Source organism: Pangasianodon hypophthalmus, chromosome 19, assembly GCF_027358585.1.
Source record: "Pangasianodon hypophthalmus isolate fPanHyp1 chromosome 19, fPanHyp1.pri, whole genome shotgun sequence".
NCBI lineage: Eukaryota > Metazoa > Chordata > Actinopteri > Siluriformes > Pangasiidae > Pangasianodon > Pangasianodon hypophthalmus.
Genome location: NC_069728.1, coordinates 17859368 through 17873452, shown reverse-complemented (window position 1 = coordinate 17873452; position 14085 = coordinate 17859368). Strand labels below are relative to the sequence as shown.

General features: G+C 39.7%; 1 protein-coding gene across 5 annotated transcripts in view; it reads right to left on the bottom strand.

Moving 5' to 3' along the window:
* syne1a (spectrin repeat containing, nuclear envelope 1a) overlaps positions 1 to 14085 on the bottom strand; it is a 217340-nt gene that overhangs the window by 44576 nt on the left and 158679 nt on the right. For all 5 annotated transcript variants that reach the window (XM_034313740.2, XM_034313739.2, XM_053242235.1 and 2 more), the window contains 17 exons: positions 13243 to 13365; positions 12984 to 13145; positions 10617 to 10817; positions 9074 to 9247; positions 7758 to 7949; positions 5584 to 5715; positions 4999 to 5099; positions 4751 to 4904; positions 4532 to 4657; positions 4094 to 4243; positions 3806 to 4006; positions 3293 to 3394; positions 2939 to 3058; positions 1631 to 1831; positions 1328 to 1501; positions 917 to 1048; positions 598 to 794 (listed from right to left, as the gene is read on the bottom strand). In XM_034313740.2, the coding sequence (XP_034169631.2) occupies positions 598 to 794; positions 917 to 1048; positions 1328 to 1501; positions 1631 to 1831; positions 2939 to 3058; positions 3293 to 3394; positions 3806 to 4006; positions 4094 to 4243; positions 4532 to 4657; positions 4751 to 4904; positions 4999 to 5099; positions 5584 to 5715; positions 7758 to 7949; positions 9074 to 9247; positions 10617 to 10817; positions 12984 to 13145; positions 13243 to 13365 (2642 nt within the window). The remainder of the gene's footprint in view (positions 1 to 597; positions 795 to 916; positions 1049 to 1327; positions 1502 to 1630; positions 1832 to 2938; positions 3059 to 3292; positions 3395 to 3805; positions 4007 to 4093; positions 4244 to 4531; positions 4658 to 4750; positions 4905 to 4998; positions 5100 to 5583; positions 5716 to 7757; positions 7950 to 9073; positions 9248 to 10616; positions 10818 to 12983; positions 13146 to 13242; positions 13366 to 14085) is intronic.

Sequence of the window (14085 nt, the reverse complement as noted above, 5' to 3'; positions counted from 1 at the left end):
AATAATACAGTAAAGAGTGAAGAGTAAAGTAAAGAGTAAAGTATACTGTAAAGTAATAATACAGTAAAGAGTAAAGAGTATAGAGTAATAGTAAAGAATAAAGTATACTGTAAAGTAATAATACAGTAAAGAGTAAAGAGTATAGAGTAATAGTAAAGAGTAAAGTGTACTGTAAGGTAATAATACAGTAAAGAGTAAAGAGTGAAGAGTAAAGTAAAGAGTAAAGTGTACTGTAAGGTAATAATACAGTAAAGAGTGAAGAGTAAAGTAATAGTAAAGAATAAAGTGTACTGTAAGGTAATAATACAGTAAAGAGTAAAGAGTATAGAGTAATAGTAAAGAGTAAAGTGTACTGTAAGGCAATAATACAGTAAAGAGTGAAGAGTAAAGTAATAGTAAAGAATAAAGTGTACTGTAAGGTAATAATACAGTAAAGAGTAAAGAGTATAGAGTAAAGTAAAGAGTAAAGTGTACTGTAAGGCAATAATACAGTAAAGAGTGAAGAGTAAAGTAAAGAGTACAGTATACTGTAAGGCAATACTACAGTAAAGAGTGAAGAGTAGGGTAAAGTAAAGAGTAAAGAGTAGGTAGTGAGACCTGGTCCAGTGTTTGAGCGTGGAGTCGAGGCGCTGAAGCTCTTTGGTGATTTTGGTAGTGCTGCTGAGCCAGTGTTCTCCGAGCTGAGTGAGCTGAGCCTCGAGCTCTGAGCAGCACACACTCAGTAACAGTCTCTTCCCATCCTCTAGAACCTGATAGAGCTGCTGCTGGCGCTCCACCAGCGTGCTCTTCAGACACTGCAGCATGGCGAGGATGGAGTATGTTTAGAGTACAGTCAAGTACACATTGTTTTTTATAAAGACAGGAGACTAAACACTGTGTTAGACTTCCTGGGTGTGCTACAGAAGGTGTTGAGTACCTGGTAAAGTGCAATTCTCTCACTCAGTCTCTCCTCCGTCTCCTCCACCAGCCCCACGGCCGGAATGCTGCTCTCCACCACCTCCAACTGCTTATACAGAGCCTGGTAATCTCCAACAAACCTGCTCCAGTCCTGAACCACACCACACACACCACCACCACACCGTTCAACCAGCGGCACTGAGCAGGTACGCAAGTGTGTCTCACAAGCAACAGCACTAAAATCCACTCGAGTATACAATTCTTTATTCTATACAACTGATTGGATAATAAAGAAACAGGATTATACATATACTTTAAAGAACAATATAAATGAAGAGCCGTTGCTATTAAAATATTAACGTGAATAAACATTAATGGTAGATCATACATACACACACACCAACACACACACATCAACACACACACACACCTCCAGGATGCCCTCCAGCTCCACTCCTCTCCTGTGAGCCTGTTTGAGGACAGTGTGAGCCTGAGCTACGGTCTGCTCCAGCATCTGAGCCTCTCTCTGCACCATCACCACACTGACCTGCCTGAAGAAGGCCTGTGTCAGCACCACATGGGCCTCCAGACCCTGAAAAAACTCCTACACACACACACACACACACACACACACAAAAGGAACAAAGAGAAATGTAACAACTAATCACCATTACACACAAATGTAATGTGATCAAACCCTAAGAACAAGCCCGTAAATACACCTGATACACACCTTGTGCTTGTCCAGGAGGATCTGAACCTCGAGCACAGAGCCTGCGGTCATCTTCTGATCTGCGGCCATTTTGTCCTGCGCCGTGTCCACGAGCTCCTGCAGGTCGTGTAAAGCTTTCTCATACTGCGCCTTCAACACCAGCATCTGGTTCAGAGCACTCCGCCTGGAGCCCACCATCTCCACCAGCTCCTCATACATGTCCTACACACACACACACACACACACACACACACGCACACACAGTGTCAGGAATGACATGGAAAACAAAATGGACCAGGGACAGAACCCCTTTTCCAACTGTAACACATCAGCCACATTTCCAGCAACTTAGCAACTCTGAAGCTAAGAACCCACTAACTTTTTCAGCAACTTAATAACATTTCCAGGAACCTGCAAACTTATTCAGGACTCCACTAACTCTTACAAGAACCCAGGAACCTTTTTCGGACTTCTTAAATCTTTTATCATGTAACTTTTCCAAAAAGACAATAACTTTTTCAGAAACTTAAAAACTTTCTCAGAAGTCTAATAATATTTTCAGGAACCTAAGAACTATTTTAGGAACTCAATAACTTTTTACAGAAACCCAATATATTTTTACAGGGACCTAGTAATTTTTCCAGGAGCCCAGTTTATTTTTTAGTAACCCAAGAACTTTTTCAGGAACGTAATAACTTTTTCAAAACTAAGAAATTTTTCAAAAACCCACTAACTTCTTTAGAAAACCAATGATTTTTTTTTTTTTTTTTTTTTTAGGAAACTCAATAACCGGTTCAGGAACCTAAGAACTTTTTCACAAACCCAAGAACTTTTCAGGGATAAATAACTTTCAGGAACCCAGTTATACTTTAGAAAAGTAGGCATTTTTTTAGAAACCCAATAACTTTTTCAGATATTCAGTAACTTTATTACCTACCTGACAACTTTTCTGTTAACTCAGAAACTTTTTTAGAAACTCAGGGACTTTTTTTTTCAGGAACTTGGGAGCCCAAGATCTATTTCAGAAATCCAAAAAAATTTCAGGAATGCAGAGATTTTCTTAGTAACTCAAAAACCTTTATGAGAGTTTCCACCAATTTTAGTTCCTGTGTTGCAGTTTCAGAAACTTTTAATGCCCTGATTATTTTACAGTCACGGTTCCTGCAGTGTAGTGGGGATGCAAACCAGGAAGTGTGCAGACCAGGAGAGCTCTGTCACTCTTTATTTCCTCCAAAGCGATGGAACAATGGGTCTTATATTCTTGTGTCTTACAATCATGTTTATTAATGATGTTATGGGACTCGGGAGGAGAGAGAGTGGACGCTGTACCTGTAGTCTGAGCAGCTCCTGTGTGGTCACTGGGTCTGACTGCAGCTTTTCTCCCTTAGTCCTCATCTCACCCACTCTCTGTTCAAACTCCCTCAGACTGTCCTCTGCTTCAGCCAGAGTCTGGACACACACACACACACACACACACACACACAAACATGTAGCTTGTGAGATATAGCATGCCATACAAATCCCTATGAATGAGCTGTTACTATAGAAACGATAATGTATAAGAACTGGTGCTGTAATATAAACTTTTTTTTCCTGGAGAGTGACAGGCCCCTGCAACAAGCCTCAACGTCAAATAATTCTCAAATTCTTAAACATTGTCTAAAAATGTCAGAGGTTTCGAACCTCTAGCTGTCTGGACGCTGGACGATCTGCAGCTCCACACATCTTCTGCAGCAGCTGATGCTTTGAGTCGCTCATGGCAGCAAATAACTGCCTCAACTCAGCCTGAAAGAAGATGGAAAATGAACGACATTAAGGCTTCGAAATTTTATAAACATCTATGTATATATTTATTTACAATATTTAGAATTTCTTGTCAAGTCATTCAAAACTTTGGTTTTGGTTACAAAAAATGTAATTATAAAAAAAAAATACATTGGACCACTTGCACATTTGTCTTCATCATGAATTGCTATGATTACGCAAAGATATATTTAAAAACAATCCTAATTATGTATGCCCCGCCCATTTCCCTTGTGTTCAATGGCATGTACTTGCATGTACTGGAACTTGATTGACTCTTATATTTTATGATGCAACAACACTTCCTGGTTCAAAGTGTACTTGAATTAAATGATTTAAAAATAAAAATGTTCTATAAAAAAAACTGACTTGCAGAAAAACACCCTGACGCACCTGAAAAGTGGTATGTTCCTGCAGTCTGTCTCTAATACTGTCACATCTCTGCTCCAGCAATGAATCCATCAATCTCAGTCTCTCATCCAGTCCATCCAGCACATCTTCGATCAAGCCATCACCTCCTTCATCACATCCGTCCAGCACCTCCCGACACTTACACACCTCCTCGCTGACATTCTTCACCTCCTTATACAAACCCTGCACAAGAGAGATGCTCTCAAATCATCTGATGCATCGTTAGTTCATCCTGAAGGTTTTTTTTAGCTAATAATAACAGAAGTGTACCTCTAAATGACACAGCTGAATCTGTGAGTCGTCAGACAGCAGCACAGGGCCGGAGAGCAGACTGCTCTCTGCACCGTCCAGCCAGGTGGAGGCTGAACACACTGCCTCGTACAGAGTCCTCTCCCGAGTGACAGTGTGTTTAACATCAGCCTGGTGTGTGGAAACACAGGGCAGCAAATCAGGCATCTATAATCACTGTTCCCTATAAGCTAATGCTGGTCTGATGATGCTTCCATGCAGAAAGAAATAAAAAGCACACAAAACTGGACACAAAAATGTATATTAAAAAATCAGACAATGGACCGTTTCACACGCCCATCTGTAGTCTTAACCTAATTTTGTTACATTCCATGTATATCAGTATCACAGCTAGTTTGGTTACATAATTTGTATATCAGTACATCAGCTAGTTAGGTAATATTACTTGTATATCAGTACCTCAGCTAGTTCCTCCAGTTTGTGGTTAAAAGTCTCAAATAAAGCACTGGGGGAAAAAACGTCTGGTGTGAGTTGAGCCCCTCTGAAAAGACTTCCTGGGCTGGACACTCGAGATCGCTGATACACCTACAAGGTGAGAGAAGGTAAAAAATTATATCAATGTGTTCATATGGGCTGACAGAGCGTGACGTTTATCATGCCGATGGATTTGCCGTGTACCGAGCTGAGCTGTTCCTCCTGCACGGTGTTGGATAAAAGCTGCAGTTTGGTGTTCAGGTCTTTACTCAGATTCTCCCACTTCATCCTTATACAATCCTGTTCGCTCACGCTCTCACTCTCACCCAGATCCAACATGTCCTGCAGATTTTCAGCACTGTGACAGAAATCAAGATCAGTGTGGTCATTTTTAAAGCAAATGTAAAAGAAGGAGGGATTTTGAGATTATGGCACCCATCAGGAGGACACACCTCTCTCCATTGGGCGTGGTTTGCTGTGAGAGAAGCTCCTCCCCTCGGTAGGCGACAGACTGCATCAGCTTCCTCTGCTCCTCAAGCTGCACTTCTAATTCCTATACAGCACAGAGATAAATGAATATAACAGGAAGAGACTTGGGACTGTCCTAATGGGCGTGGCCTAATATTCTAAAGAGAATGTTTGATTGACAGCCCTCTGTTGTGTTTGGTAGAATTAAAAACAACAGCACAAGCAGCCAGAATCAGGATATTTCCATTTTCTGTGTACCTGATTATGGAGTTAGCACAGTCGCTACATTTGCTAGGTTAGCTTTGGACTAGCAAACAAAGAAACCATACAAGTAAAAGCATAGTTTTGATGAATAAGTGATAAATATTTAGCCAAATTTACTCAAGTAAACCAAATAAGTAGCCAAATTTACGCAAGCTTTACCCAAGATTAGCCCCGCCCAATATACAGCCAAATTAGACACTGTGACTAGTTACTATACTTTGTAGTGACATTAACCTGATTAAAAATCAAACACACATTTAGGTTTCGTGATATTTTAGATATAAACATCAGTTAAAGGTTTGTACCCGTTGTCTCTGCACTGTGTCCTGGTGCTGCTGGCTGCGAGTGGACCGAGCCTGATTGAGCCAGTCCAGTACGCTGGGGCTCTGAGACAACGACGAGTCCGTCTCACTCTCCTCCTGCTCCATTAAAGAACCCTGAGGAAAAAAGAAAACCTACTGTTAGATTATTGTTATACATATCCATCAAAAATCCAAATCTTAATATCCGGGAACACAAAGAAGCCCAGAAATTTTCCCCAGGACATGTTTGGACTATTAGTCTAGGCTAGTAACCCAAACATTTTAGTCAGGTGATTAGTCTTTTTTTTCCCTCATTGCCCAGTGGACAAGTAAGTTTAACACTCCGAAAAGTGTTATAAAGTCTGGCTACTGGCTTTCACAAAACTAAAGTTTTCTTATGCTGTGTATGTTTAAACATAACACATCATGGTGCTACAACAAAAGTCAATACTGTAACTATAACACAAGCTACAAGCTTTGAATCCCACTACACACATCTACCTGACGGCAGAACAGATTTATTAGCCTGTAACTGAGCAGTGCAAAGCCGTCATATAACTCTCCTACTTACCAATAATAATAATAATAATAATAATAATAATAATAATATAGACAGAAACACATTCACAGTGGTGTGACGAGCCATAATAACTAGCTGTAATTATATATACAGTCCATGTGATGCCTAGCGAGAACACCACAATACTGCAGCAATACTTGGATAGGCTGTGGCCTTAAGGTCCTAATGTGTGTTAAAATGTGTGACAAAAAAACATTCCCCGCATCATTACACCAGCACCAGCAGCCTGAACTGTTGACACGAGGCAGACTGGGTTCATGGATTCACGCCAAATTCCGACCAACTGCATGCCGCAGCAGAAATTGAGATATATCAGTCCAGATGTTTTTCCAATCTTCAACTGTTCAGTTTTGGTGTCCAGCGTGTCCTCAGATTCTTGATCTTGGCTTACAGGAGTGAAACTCTGTTGCAGCCAATCTGCCGTAAGATTTGTTGTGTCATGTATTCTGAGATGCTTTTCTGCTCACCGCTGTTGTAAAGAGCGGTTATTTGATCTCCCTTAGCCTTCCTGTTAGCTTTAAGCAGTCTGGCAGTTCTGCTCTGACCTCTCTCATCAACAAAGGGGTTTTGTTTTTCACATCATTCTGTGTAAACGGTGTGAGATTTTTGTGTGTGAAAATCCCAGGAGATCAGCAGTTTCTAAAACACTCAAACCAGCACAAACACCCATGAGACAGTCAAATTCACTAAGATCACATTTTTCCCCATTCTGATGTTTGATGTGAACATTAACTGAAGCTCTTGACCTGTATCTACACGATTTTATGTATTGCGCTGCTGTCACAGTAGCCTTGCAGCTCAGGTTCAAAACCAAAGAAGTGACTGAGTGAATATATTTGGGGTCAGATGGGAAAATTGTGTCCATTTCATCTAAGAATGTAATTTTTTTTGCAAAACGTTCCAAATAAAATTATATATCTCAATTCTTGGTCTATTAAGAAGCTCCAACGTTGGTGGCTTTGTATTAGTCATGAGCGACTGCAGTGAAGCAAACAGCTGGAGTCACCACCACAGCACCTGTGCTGAATTTAACGGGTAAACCCTTGAAACCCTGAGAGACTCCCACGCTTTACATTTGGGAAAACAGCCTTTCTCAGAGCTTTCAGCATTTCCAACAGTAACATACCGCACTGGCTGCTCTTTTGTTTTCCCTCTGTACAAAGCGCTCACTGACGAGACAAAAAGGGGTTTCAGTATGACGCAGGAGGACTGCTGTGAGTGTGCAGTGGGCTGATTTCTGTGCTAATGCAGTTTGTTTAGTGCCCCAGAGACACAAGAGTTCAGAAGTCGGTTTAACTGAAACTTCAACTGCCAAAAAGGAGTAACAAGTCACAAACGGACTTGTACCACAGACACTCTATACAAACGGATTTAAAAATGAATGTGTGTAATTGCTGACGTGGTGAAGTCTTCTGTAAGGCGATGTCTGTTTAACATCTATGGAAGGAGTCTCCAGTGTCAGCGCTTTGTAAGAGTCAAAGGTAAAGCTGTACCTTCAGGACAGAAGAATTTACACTGTACACAAGACAAGCTGCATTTTCTTTCTGACCGAACACGCGTTTCATCCTGCTGAAGCGACGCTGACCGAGACGCTCACCTGGATGTGTGTGTGTTTGTCCTGTAGGATGCGCTGCAGCTCCAGCAGACTGGCTTTGAGGCTGTGCAGTTTGAGCGTGAGCTGCTCGGCGTCTCCCCGCATGCCAGCCTTCCCCTCCAGCAGGAGGCTCTCGCTGTTTACGGACAGCTCGGACAGATACTGCACCTTCTGCTCGATCTCCAACAACATGTTCTGCACAAACAAATGTACAAAAATATAAATCCCTCACATTTATACAGCACTCCATCTCTTTAACACTGCTGGCTAACAACGAAACAGTTAAGTGTTATTACATCATAAAATATAAGAAAATGTTGCTCATTTGCTATTAATGTATTGTCTCTAATTTGCATATTCATAGAATTACTGGCTTAGTAAATGTAATCTCACTGTAATCTCACTGCTACATGTCTGAACTTAGGACTGGAACGATATAGATATAATATTGACACTGTAATAAATTAAGTCACAATACACTTTTCTGAGATGTTGTTCACATTGTGATATTGTGTTCTTCATCATATCAACGAGTTTTAGGATCAACGAGTATATGCTTTTCACTCTTAAACAACCCTTTTTTAATCCGTTTACTATTAGGCTTAGATTAGCTTAGTCTAGTCAGAATGAAGTATTAATATAAAGCCATCATATGTTACAGCTGTAACTATCGTCAGAGCTGATATTTTTCTGTTATAGAAAATGAATCAACACCTGATTTTAATTGTGAATTTAACCACTGTAATCAATACACATTCTCTGTTAAAATGAATTGACTGTCGTTCAGGTATGGAGTGCATCAATTTGGAAAATGTGGCAGAGAGTTGTAAGTTTTTAAACCATCCATTTGCGGAAATAAGATGTTTTTAAGGAAATGATAGACTAGGAGCAGCCAGAAAATAAATGAGTGACCACAAACCAAAACCAAACTCCAGTTAATCATTTTCTAGTTCACGATTTCTTTTCAAATGTTGTGTTCAGGAAAAAGGACAGTAAATTGCGCACACGTGTGCGTTCACATCTGTTGCCTCAGTGTCGTCAGAGAAAACTGGCGCTCGATGAGATAATGACCTTGGAATGATCTCATGTATGAGCTGTAATAGCGGATCGTGTGATTGTGGTATAGTATGATATTATTATTCCGGAGAAATCATGGACAAATGGTTTACTACAAGGCATTTCCTGCAGCAATATCTAATCTGAAATATAAAAACTAAACAAGAAACTAAAGCCATTTCTCAGCTCATTCACGCTTCTCTTCATACACAATGTCAGAAACGAGCTGTAGAAGATTGTCCGAGTGTTTACGTGCTGCTCACCTGACAGTCGATCAGCTGCTCCTCCATGTCCATGTCCTCTGGATGCGGCTGGAGGGCGGAGTTAAGCGTCGCTCGCGTGCTGAGCAGCCAATGATCGAGCTCCTCTGCCTCGCTATGGTAACGCTGCAGGGCCTGTTCCTGTCTCTGCTCCTCCAGCTGCTCGTTCAGTCGTTCCTGTAGAGCAGTCATCAACACTCCATTACTCACAGTTACTCAAAATTACTCAAAATTGAGAGGCATTACTCACATTTATCACAAGCTTTCAGTTATTAGACAGAGTCACGTTTAACGTAATTGTTTTGGAAAAAAAATTACCAAATAAAAAAATGTAAAAGTGAGAAAAATAAATAGATAAAATAAACTGAATAAAATAAATAAAAAGATTTAATTAGAGTTAATTAGCTGCATAACTTTCAATCATGAGCATATTATTATTATTATTATTATTATTATGATTGAGCATAAATAATAATCTCCTAACCTTATCTCACTTTATGGATCCATTCTCCGTGTAATAAATGACTACACATGTTTGTGTCACATGGTTTGAAATGTTCCGCTTATCCCCAGCGCTCACTCACTGAATTAAAAAGCTTAATTAGCTTTAAGTTCTAGCTTTAATATATTTAAATCTTGCAGCACACGTACAACATTCCCCCACTGGGTTACACCACGACGTAGGACAGGGCGATAAGACAAAAATATCATATCACGATTCTCTAAGACGTTTCTGTGATACGCAATTTATAGGGTTTGTTTATAAACTCCTATCAGTAGAGCAGTGCTGCACTCAAAAACAATGTTCAATGATTCTTTACTTCCTGTCTTCAAAAATAAATGTATTTTTATTTTCTATATGTAAAAAATATTCTTCTAATTTATAATAAACAAATTAACAGTGAAAAGGAGAAAAATATAAATCTGAAAAAATTTAACATTTTGCAATTTTAGATTTGGAATTAAATTCATTAAAAATTTGTAAAATGATATCACCTCCATGATATTTCAGAAAATTATACTGTGATATAATTTATCACGATATCTCAAAGTGTATAATTATTAGCACAAAGCCATGAAAGATGGTAAAGTGCTCCGTGAGGGGATGTTTATTCAACATTTATGGAAGGAGTCTCCAGTTTCAGCAACTTGTTAGCATGTTTTATGGAAATTCACACATCATTAAATGTAACTTGAAACTGGAAAAAAAATGACATGTTCTTTAAAAAATTGTAAAGGTTGTCAAGTTGCTGTGGTTTAAGGTGAATAAAACAAGTAATGGACTTGATCACAACATCCCATCACTGATTGTATTCCTAAACCAGCATGACTCTAGTGCTTTATTCCTTACATAATTGCTAGACGAGGACTGAATGAGAAACGCAAAGACTCCCAATGATGGAATTCTGATTTCTTTTCTTGTCATGTAGCCATATGAGACAGAGAATGAGGTTAAGATTCTCTGTTCATGATAAGATACTTGGCTTAATCCCACACCTCTCTGCACAGGCTCCTCTCTCTGAGAGTATATCTCTGTGTGGCTCACCTCCAGGAGCTGGCGCTTGCCCGAGGCCTTCATGCGGATGGTGGCCATGCGTTCTCCCAGCACGGTGAGGGTGGAGTGCAGTGCCAGCTGGTCACCGGCGTCCTGTTCGGGGCTCTCCTCATCTCCCTGGAGCTCCTCTGAGAAACACGCCTGCAGAGCGCTGATCTCATCCTGCAGCATCAGGATCTCATCCATCAGCGCCTGAACACAGAAACTCGTTCACTTTCTGAAAACGTAAAACTCAAACAATAAGAGAAAACGGAGGACAGGGGAGGGACTGGGCTGAGGGTGGTGAAGGACATTGCAGGTAGGCAATAATTTTATGTTTTTATTTATTTTTTAATAAACTGAAATGTTATTATTGAAGTGCTGGTCTTACTGTCACTCAGTTTCTAATACTGTAAATGGGTCTACTAGAGTTACATTAGTCAATGGCTGATCAATTGCTAGAGAAATGGGCAGAAGGAAACAGTTCCCTGGTGCTTCTTTAAGGCCTCTGCCATCTACAGCTACAGAGTGTAAAGAGGAAGACAGAAATGAACTCAGCAGGTTTGGACAAATACACAGATTTTGCATTCAGACTGTTACTGTTTATTCATAGTTGCCTGGTTGACAAGTAGATTCAACAACCAGAAAAAGACAGAAAAAAAAAATCCTGTAGCTACTGTACATTTAAACTACAGCTCGAGCTACTCGTTCTGAATCTGCATCTGCTGCGCTACACACGTCGGCTGAGGAGCTATCAGGCTGACGGGAGAATGTTTTTGCATATTGGGATGAATTGTCGTGCATGGATGAGAACAAACGTTGCAGAATCAAGCATACGCAAGGTGTTTGAAAATGAAAGGAAATTCAGCACAAAGCTGTCTTTCGTGCTTTCAGTAACAGCCACTTTGTGGTTAAAACATGTGGAGAGAGAGAGTAAAGACACTACTCAGACTCAAATATTTTTTATGTGATGTAAGGACCAAACACAAACTGAAACAGCCAAAGACACAATTTGATACATGATCATATATGCTTTCGTTTCCTTTAGTCTGTATTAATGCACTTAATTAGCTAACTAGCTTGTCATTATGTTAGCTACCACTTTTTAGCCTTAGGTTTCCGGGCAACAAAACAAAACAACAAAACAACAAAAAAGAAAAAAAAAAGACCTTTATGATTTGTCCACCCTTGAGAAAAGAACAACACTGTAGAAAAGTCGTGATGAAGTGATGAAGTATATATATATATATATATATATATATATATATATATATATATATATATATATATAATGACCACATTAACAAATACTTGTATTCATATTCATCTGCATACTTGTATTAGAGATACACTATATGGCCAAAAGTATGTGCGCATCTGACCATCACACCCATACGTGCTTCTTCCCCAAACTGTTTCCACTAAGTTTGAAACACACAATTGTACAGAACGTCTTTGTGTGCTGTAGCGTTTCAATTTCCCTTCACTGGAACTAAGAGGCTGAAACCTGTTCCAGCATGACAATGCCCCTGTGCACAAAGCGAGCTCCATGAAGACATGGTGTGTGAAGGTTGGAGTGGAAGAACTTGAGTGTCCTGCACAGAGCCCTGACCTCAACCCCACTGAACACCTTTGGGATGAACTGGAACACCGACTGAACCCCAGACCTCCTCACCAACATCAGCGCCTGGTCTCACTAATGCTCTTATAGCCACAGCCACGCTCCGAAATCTAGTGGAAAGCTTCCCAGAAGAGTGGAGCATATTATAACAGCAAATGGAGAATAAATCTGGAATGGGATGTTCAACAAGCACATATGGGTGTGATAGACAGGAGTCCACAAACATTTAGCCATATAGTGTACGTGTATTTAATCACTGTTTCCACAGAGAAGGCGGTTTAAAAAAAAGTCATGTCGTGAAAATGTATTAGCTTTGCTCATGTTCAGTGAGTTCATTTAACACGAGAATTATTTCCTGTTTGAAAATACAAGATCATTATCACCCTTCAGAAGTGCAACCAGCACAGCATCATCAGCATACTCAGTGACGAAACAGTTATTATGATGCCCGGCATGGTTATTTGTTATTTGTATAAATCTTAAAAAGTAGTGGTATGAGCATAGAACCCTGAGGAACCCCAGTGTTAATATGGATTGTGGAGGACAGGCCAAGGTTTGTGTATACATACTGGGATTCTTTATAAAAAAAAAAAAAGACCTGTCTCAGCTTACATATTAAGGAGCAGCTGATATCCATCCATCCATGCTAAGATGATTATACATGTGTGGTGCTTTAAATCCCCGTGTACATGTTTTTTTTAACCAGTAAATGATTCGAACTTGGTGCTAATGTGACTCTTGCTCTCTGCTTCCCTCACCTGGTGAGCTGCCATCTGGCTCTCGGGAGTCTTTCCAGGTTCTAGTCCTTCGTTGAGTGAGGCCTCGATGGACTCCATCTTGTTGGAGATGGACTGTAAAGTCTCCTGGTAGTGCTGCTGCCTCTCCAGAGCCTCATACAGACTCTTCTGTTTCTCGCTGATCTACACGGTAGTAAACAGAACGCAAGCTGTTAGGAGCGCGCCGGAAAGTGATAACACTGTTATGTAAGCTGATAAGAGTGGGACGGAAATTATTTACCACGTTCTTCAGCGTTTCCCAAGAGCGCTGTAAGTCATCCAGGTTAGCCGTGGCAGCGGATTCCATGGACTGGTCGTACAGCTCCTGTAGGGGAGCGCGACTTAACGGGGCCCTTCCTGAAGCCTGAGGAAGAGTGAGTAAAATGTAAAACAATATGTAGACTCTTACAAGCTTAATGTGTTCATAAATATGCTAGTTAGATGCTTCTACAGCTCATATCATAAGTACTAACAATTTTAGCACCTGAAACTGTTCTTTGTTTCATTGGTCACCATTCCAATACAGAAGTTTCAATTTTACATCATTACAGCAAAAAGAAATTACAGAAGCTGGTTCCAAGTCAGCTGTATCTGCTAGCTGCTAGCATTAGTATTTAGTCAGTTGTTTTGGATTAATTATCCATTAACAAGGTCAGTAATTCATGAAAATCTGAAATCAGGACTGTTAAGAAAGCCAACGAGTTATTAGCTATAACTAAGCTTATTATAAAATTAAAGTACAATTATATAAACCAAGTACGCAGTTCTCATTTAGCCTGTTAACTACCACACTGCTAATTAATGTGCTGTTCATACTGTTAATTGTGGACTTCATTTTACTCATTGGTTAATGAAAGTGTTGATTATTTAACTTATTTGTTTTATTATTTAATTTAACATCAATTAATACTTAATTGTTACTTTGTTAGAGTTACTGATTGCATATTAATGCTGAAGTTTGATCAAATTAACTAATTTGTTTAATGATGTTGGTTAGGAAAACACTAATGTAAAGCAATAATGTAAATCAAAATTTCTCTCTCATGTATAAAAAAAAGAAAATAATCATATTAAGTATTCTAAA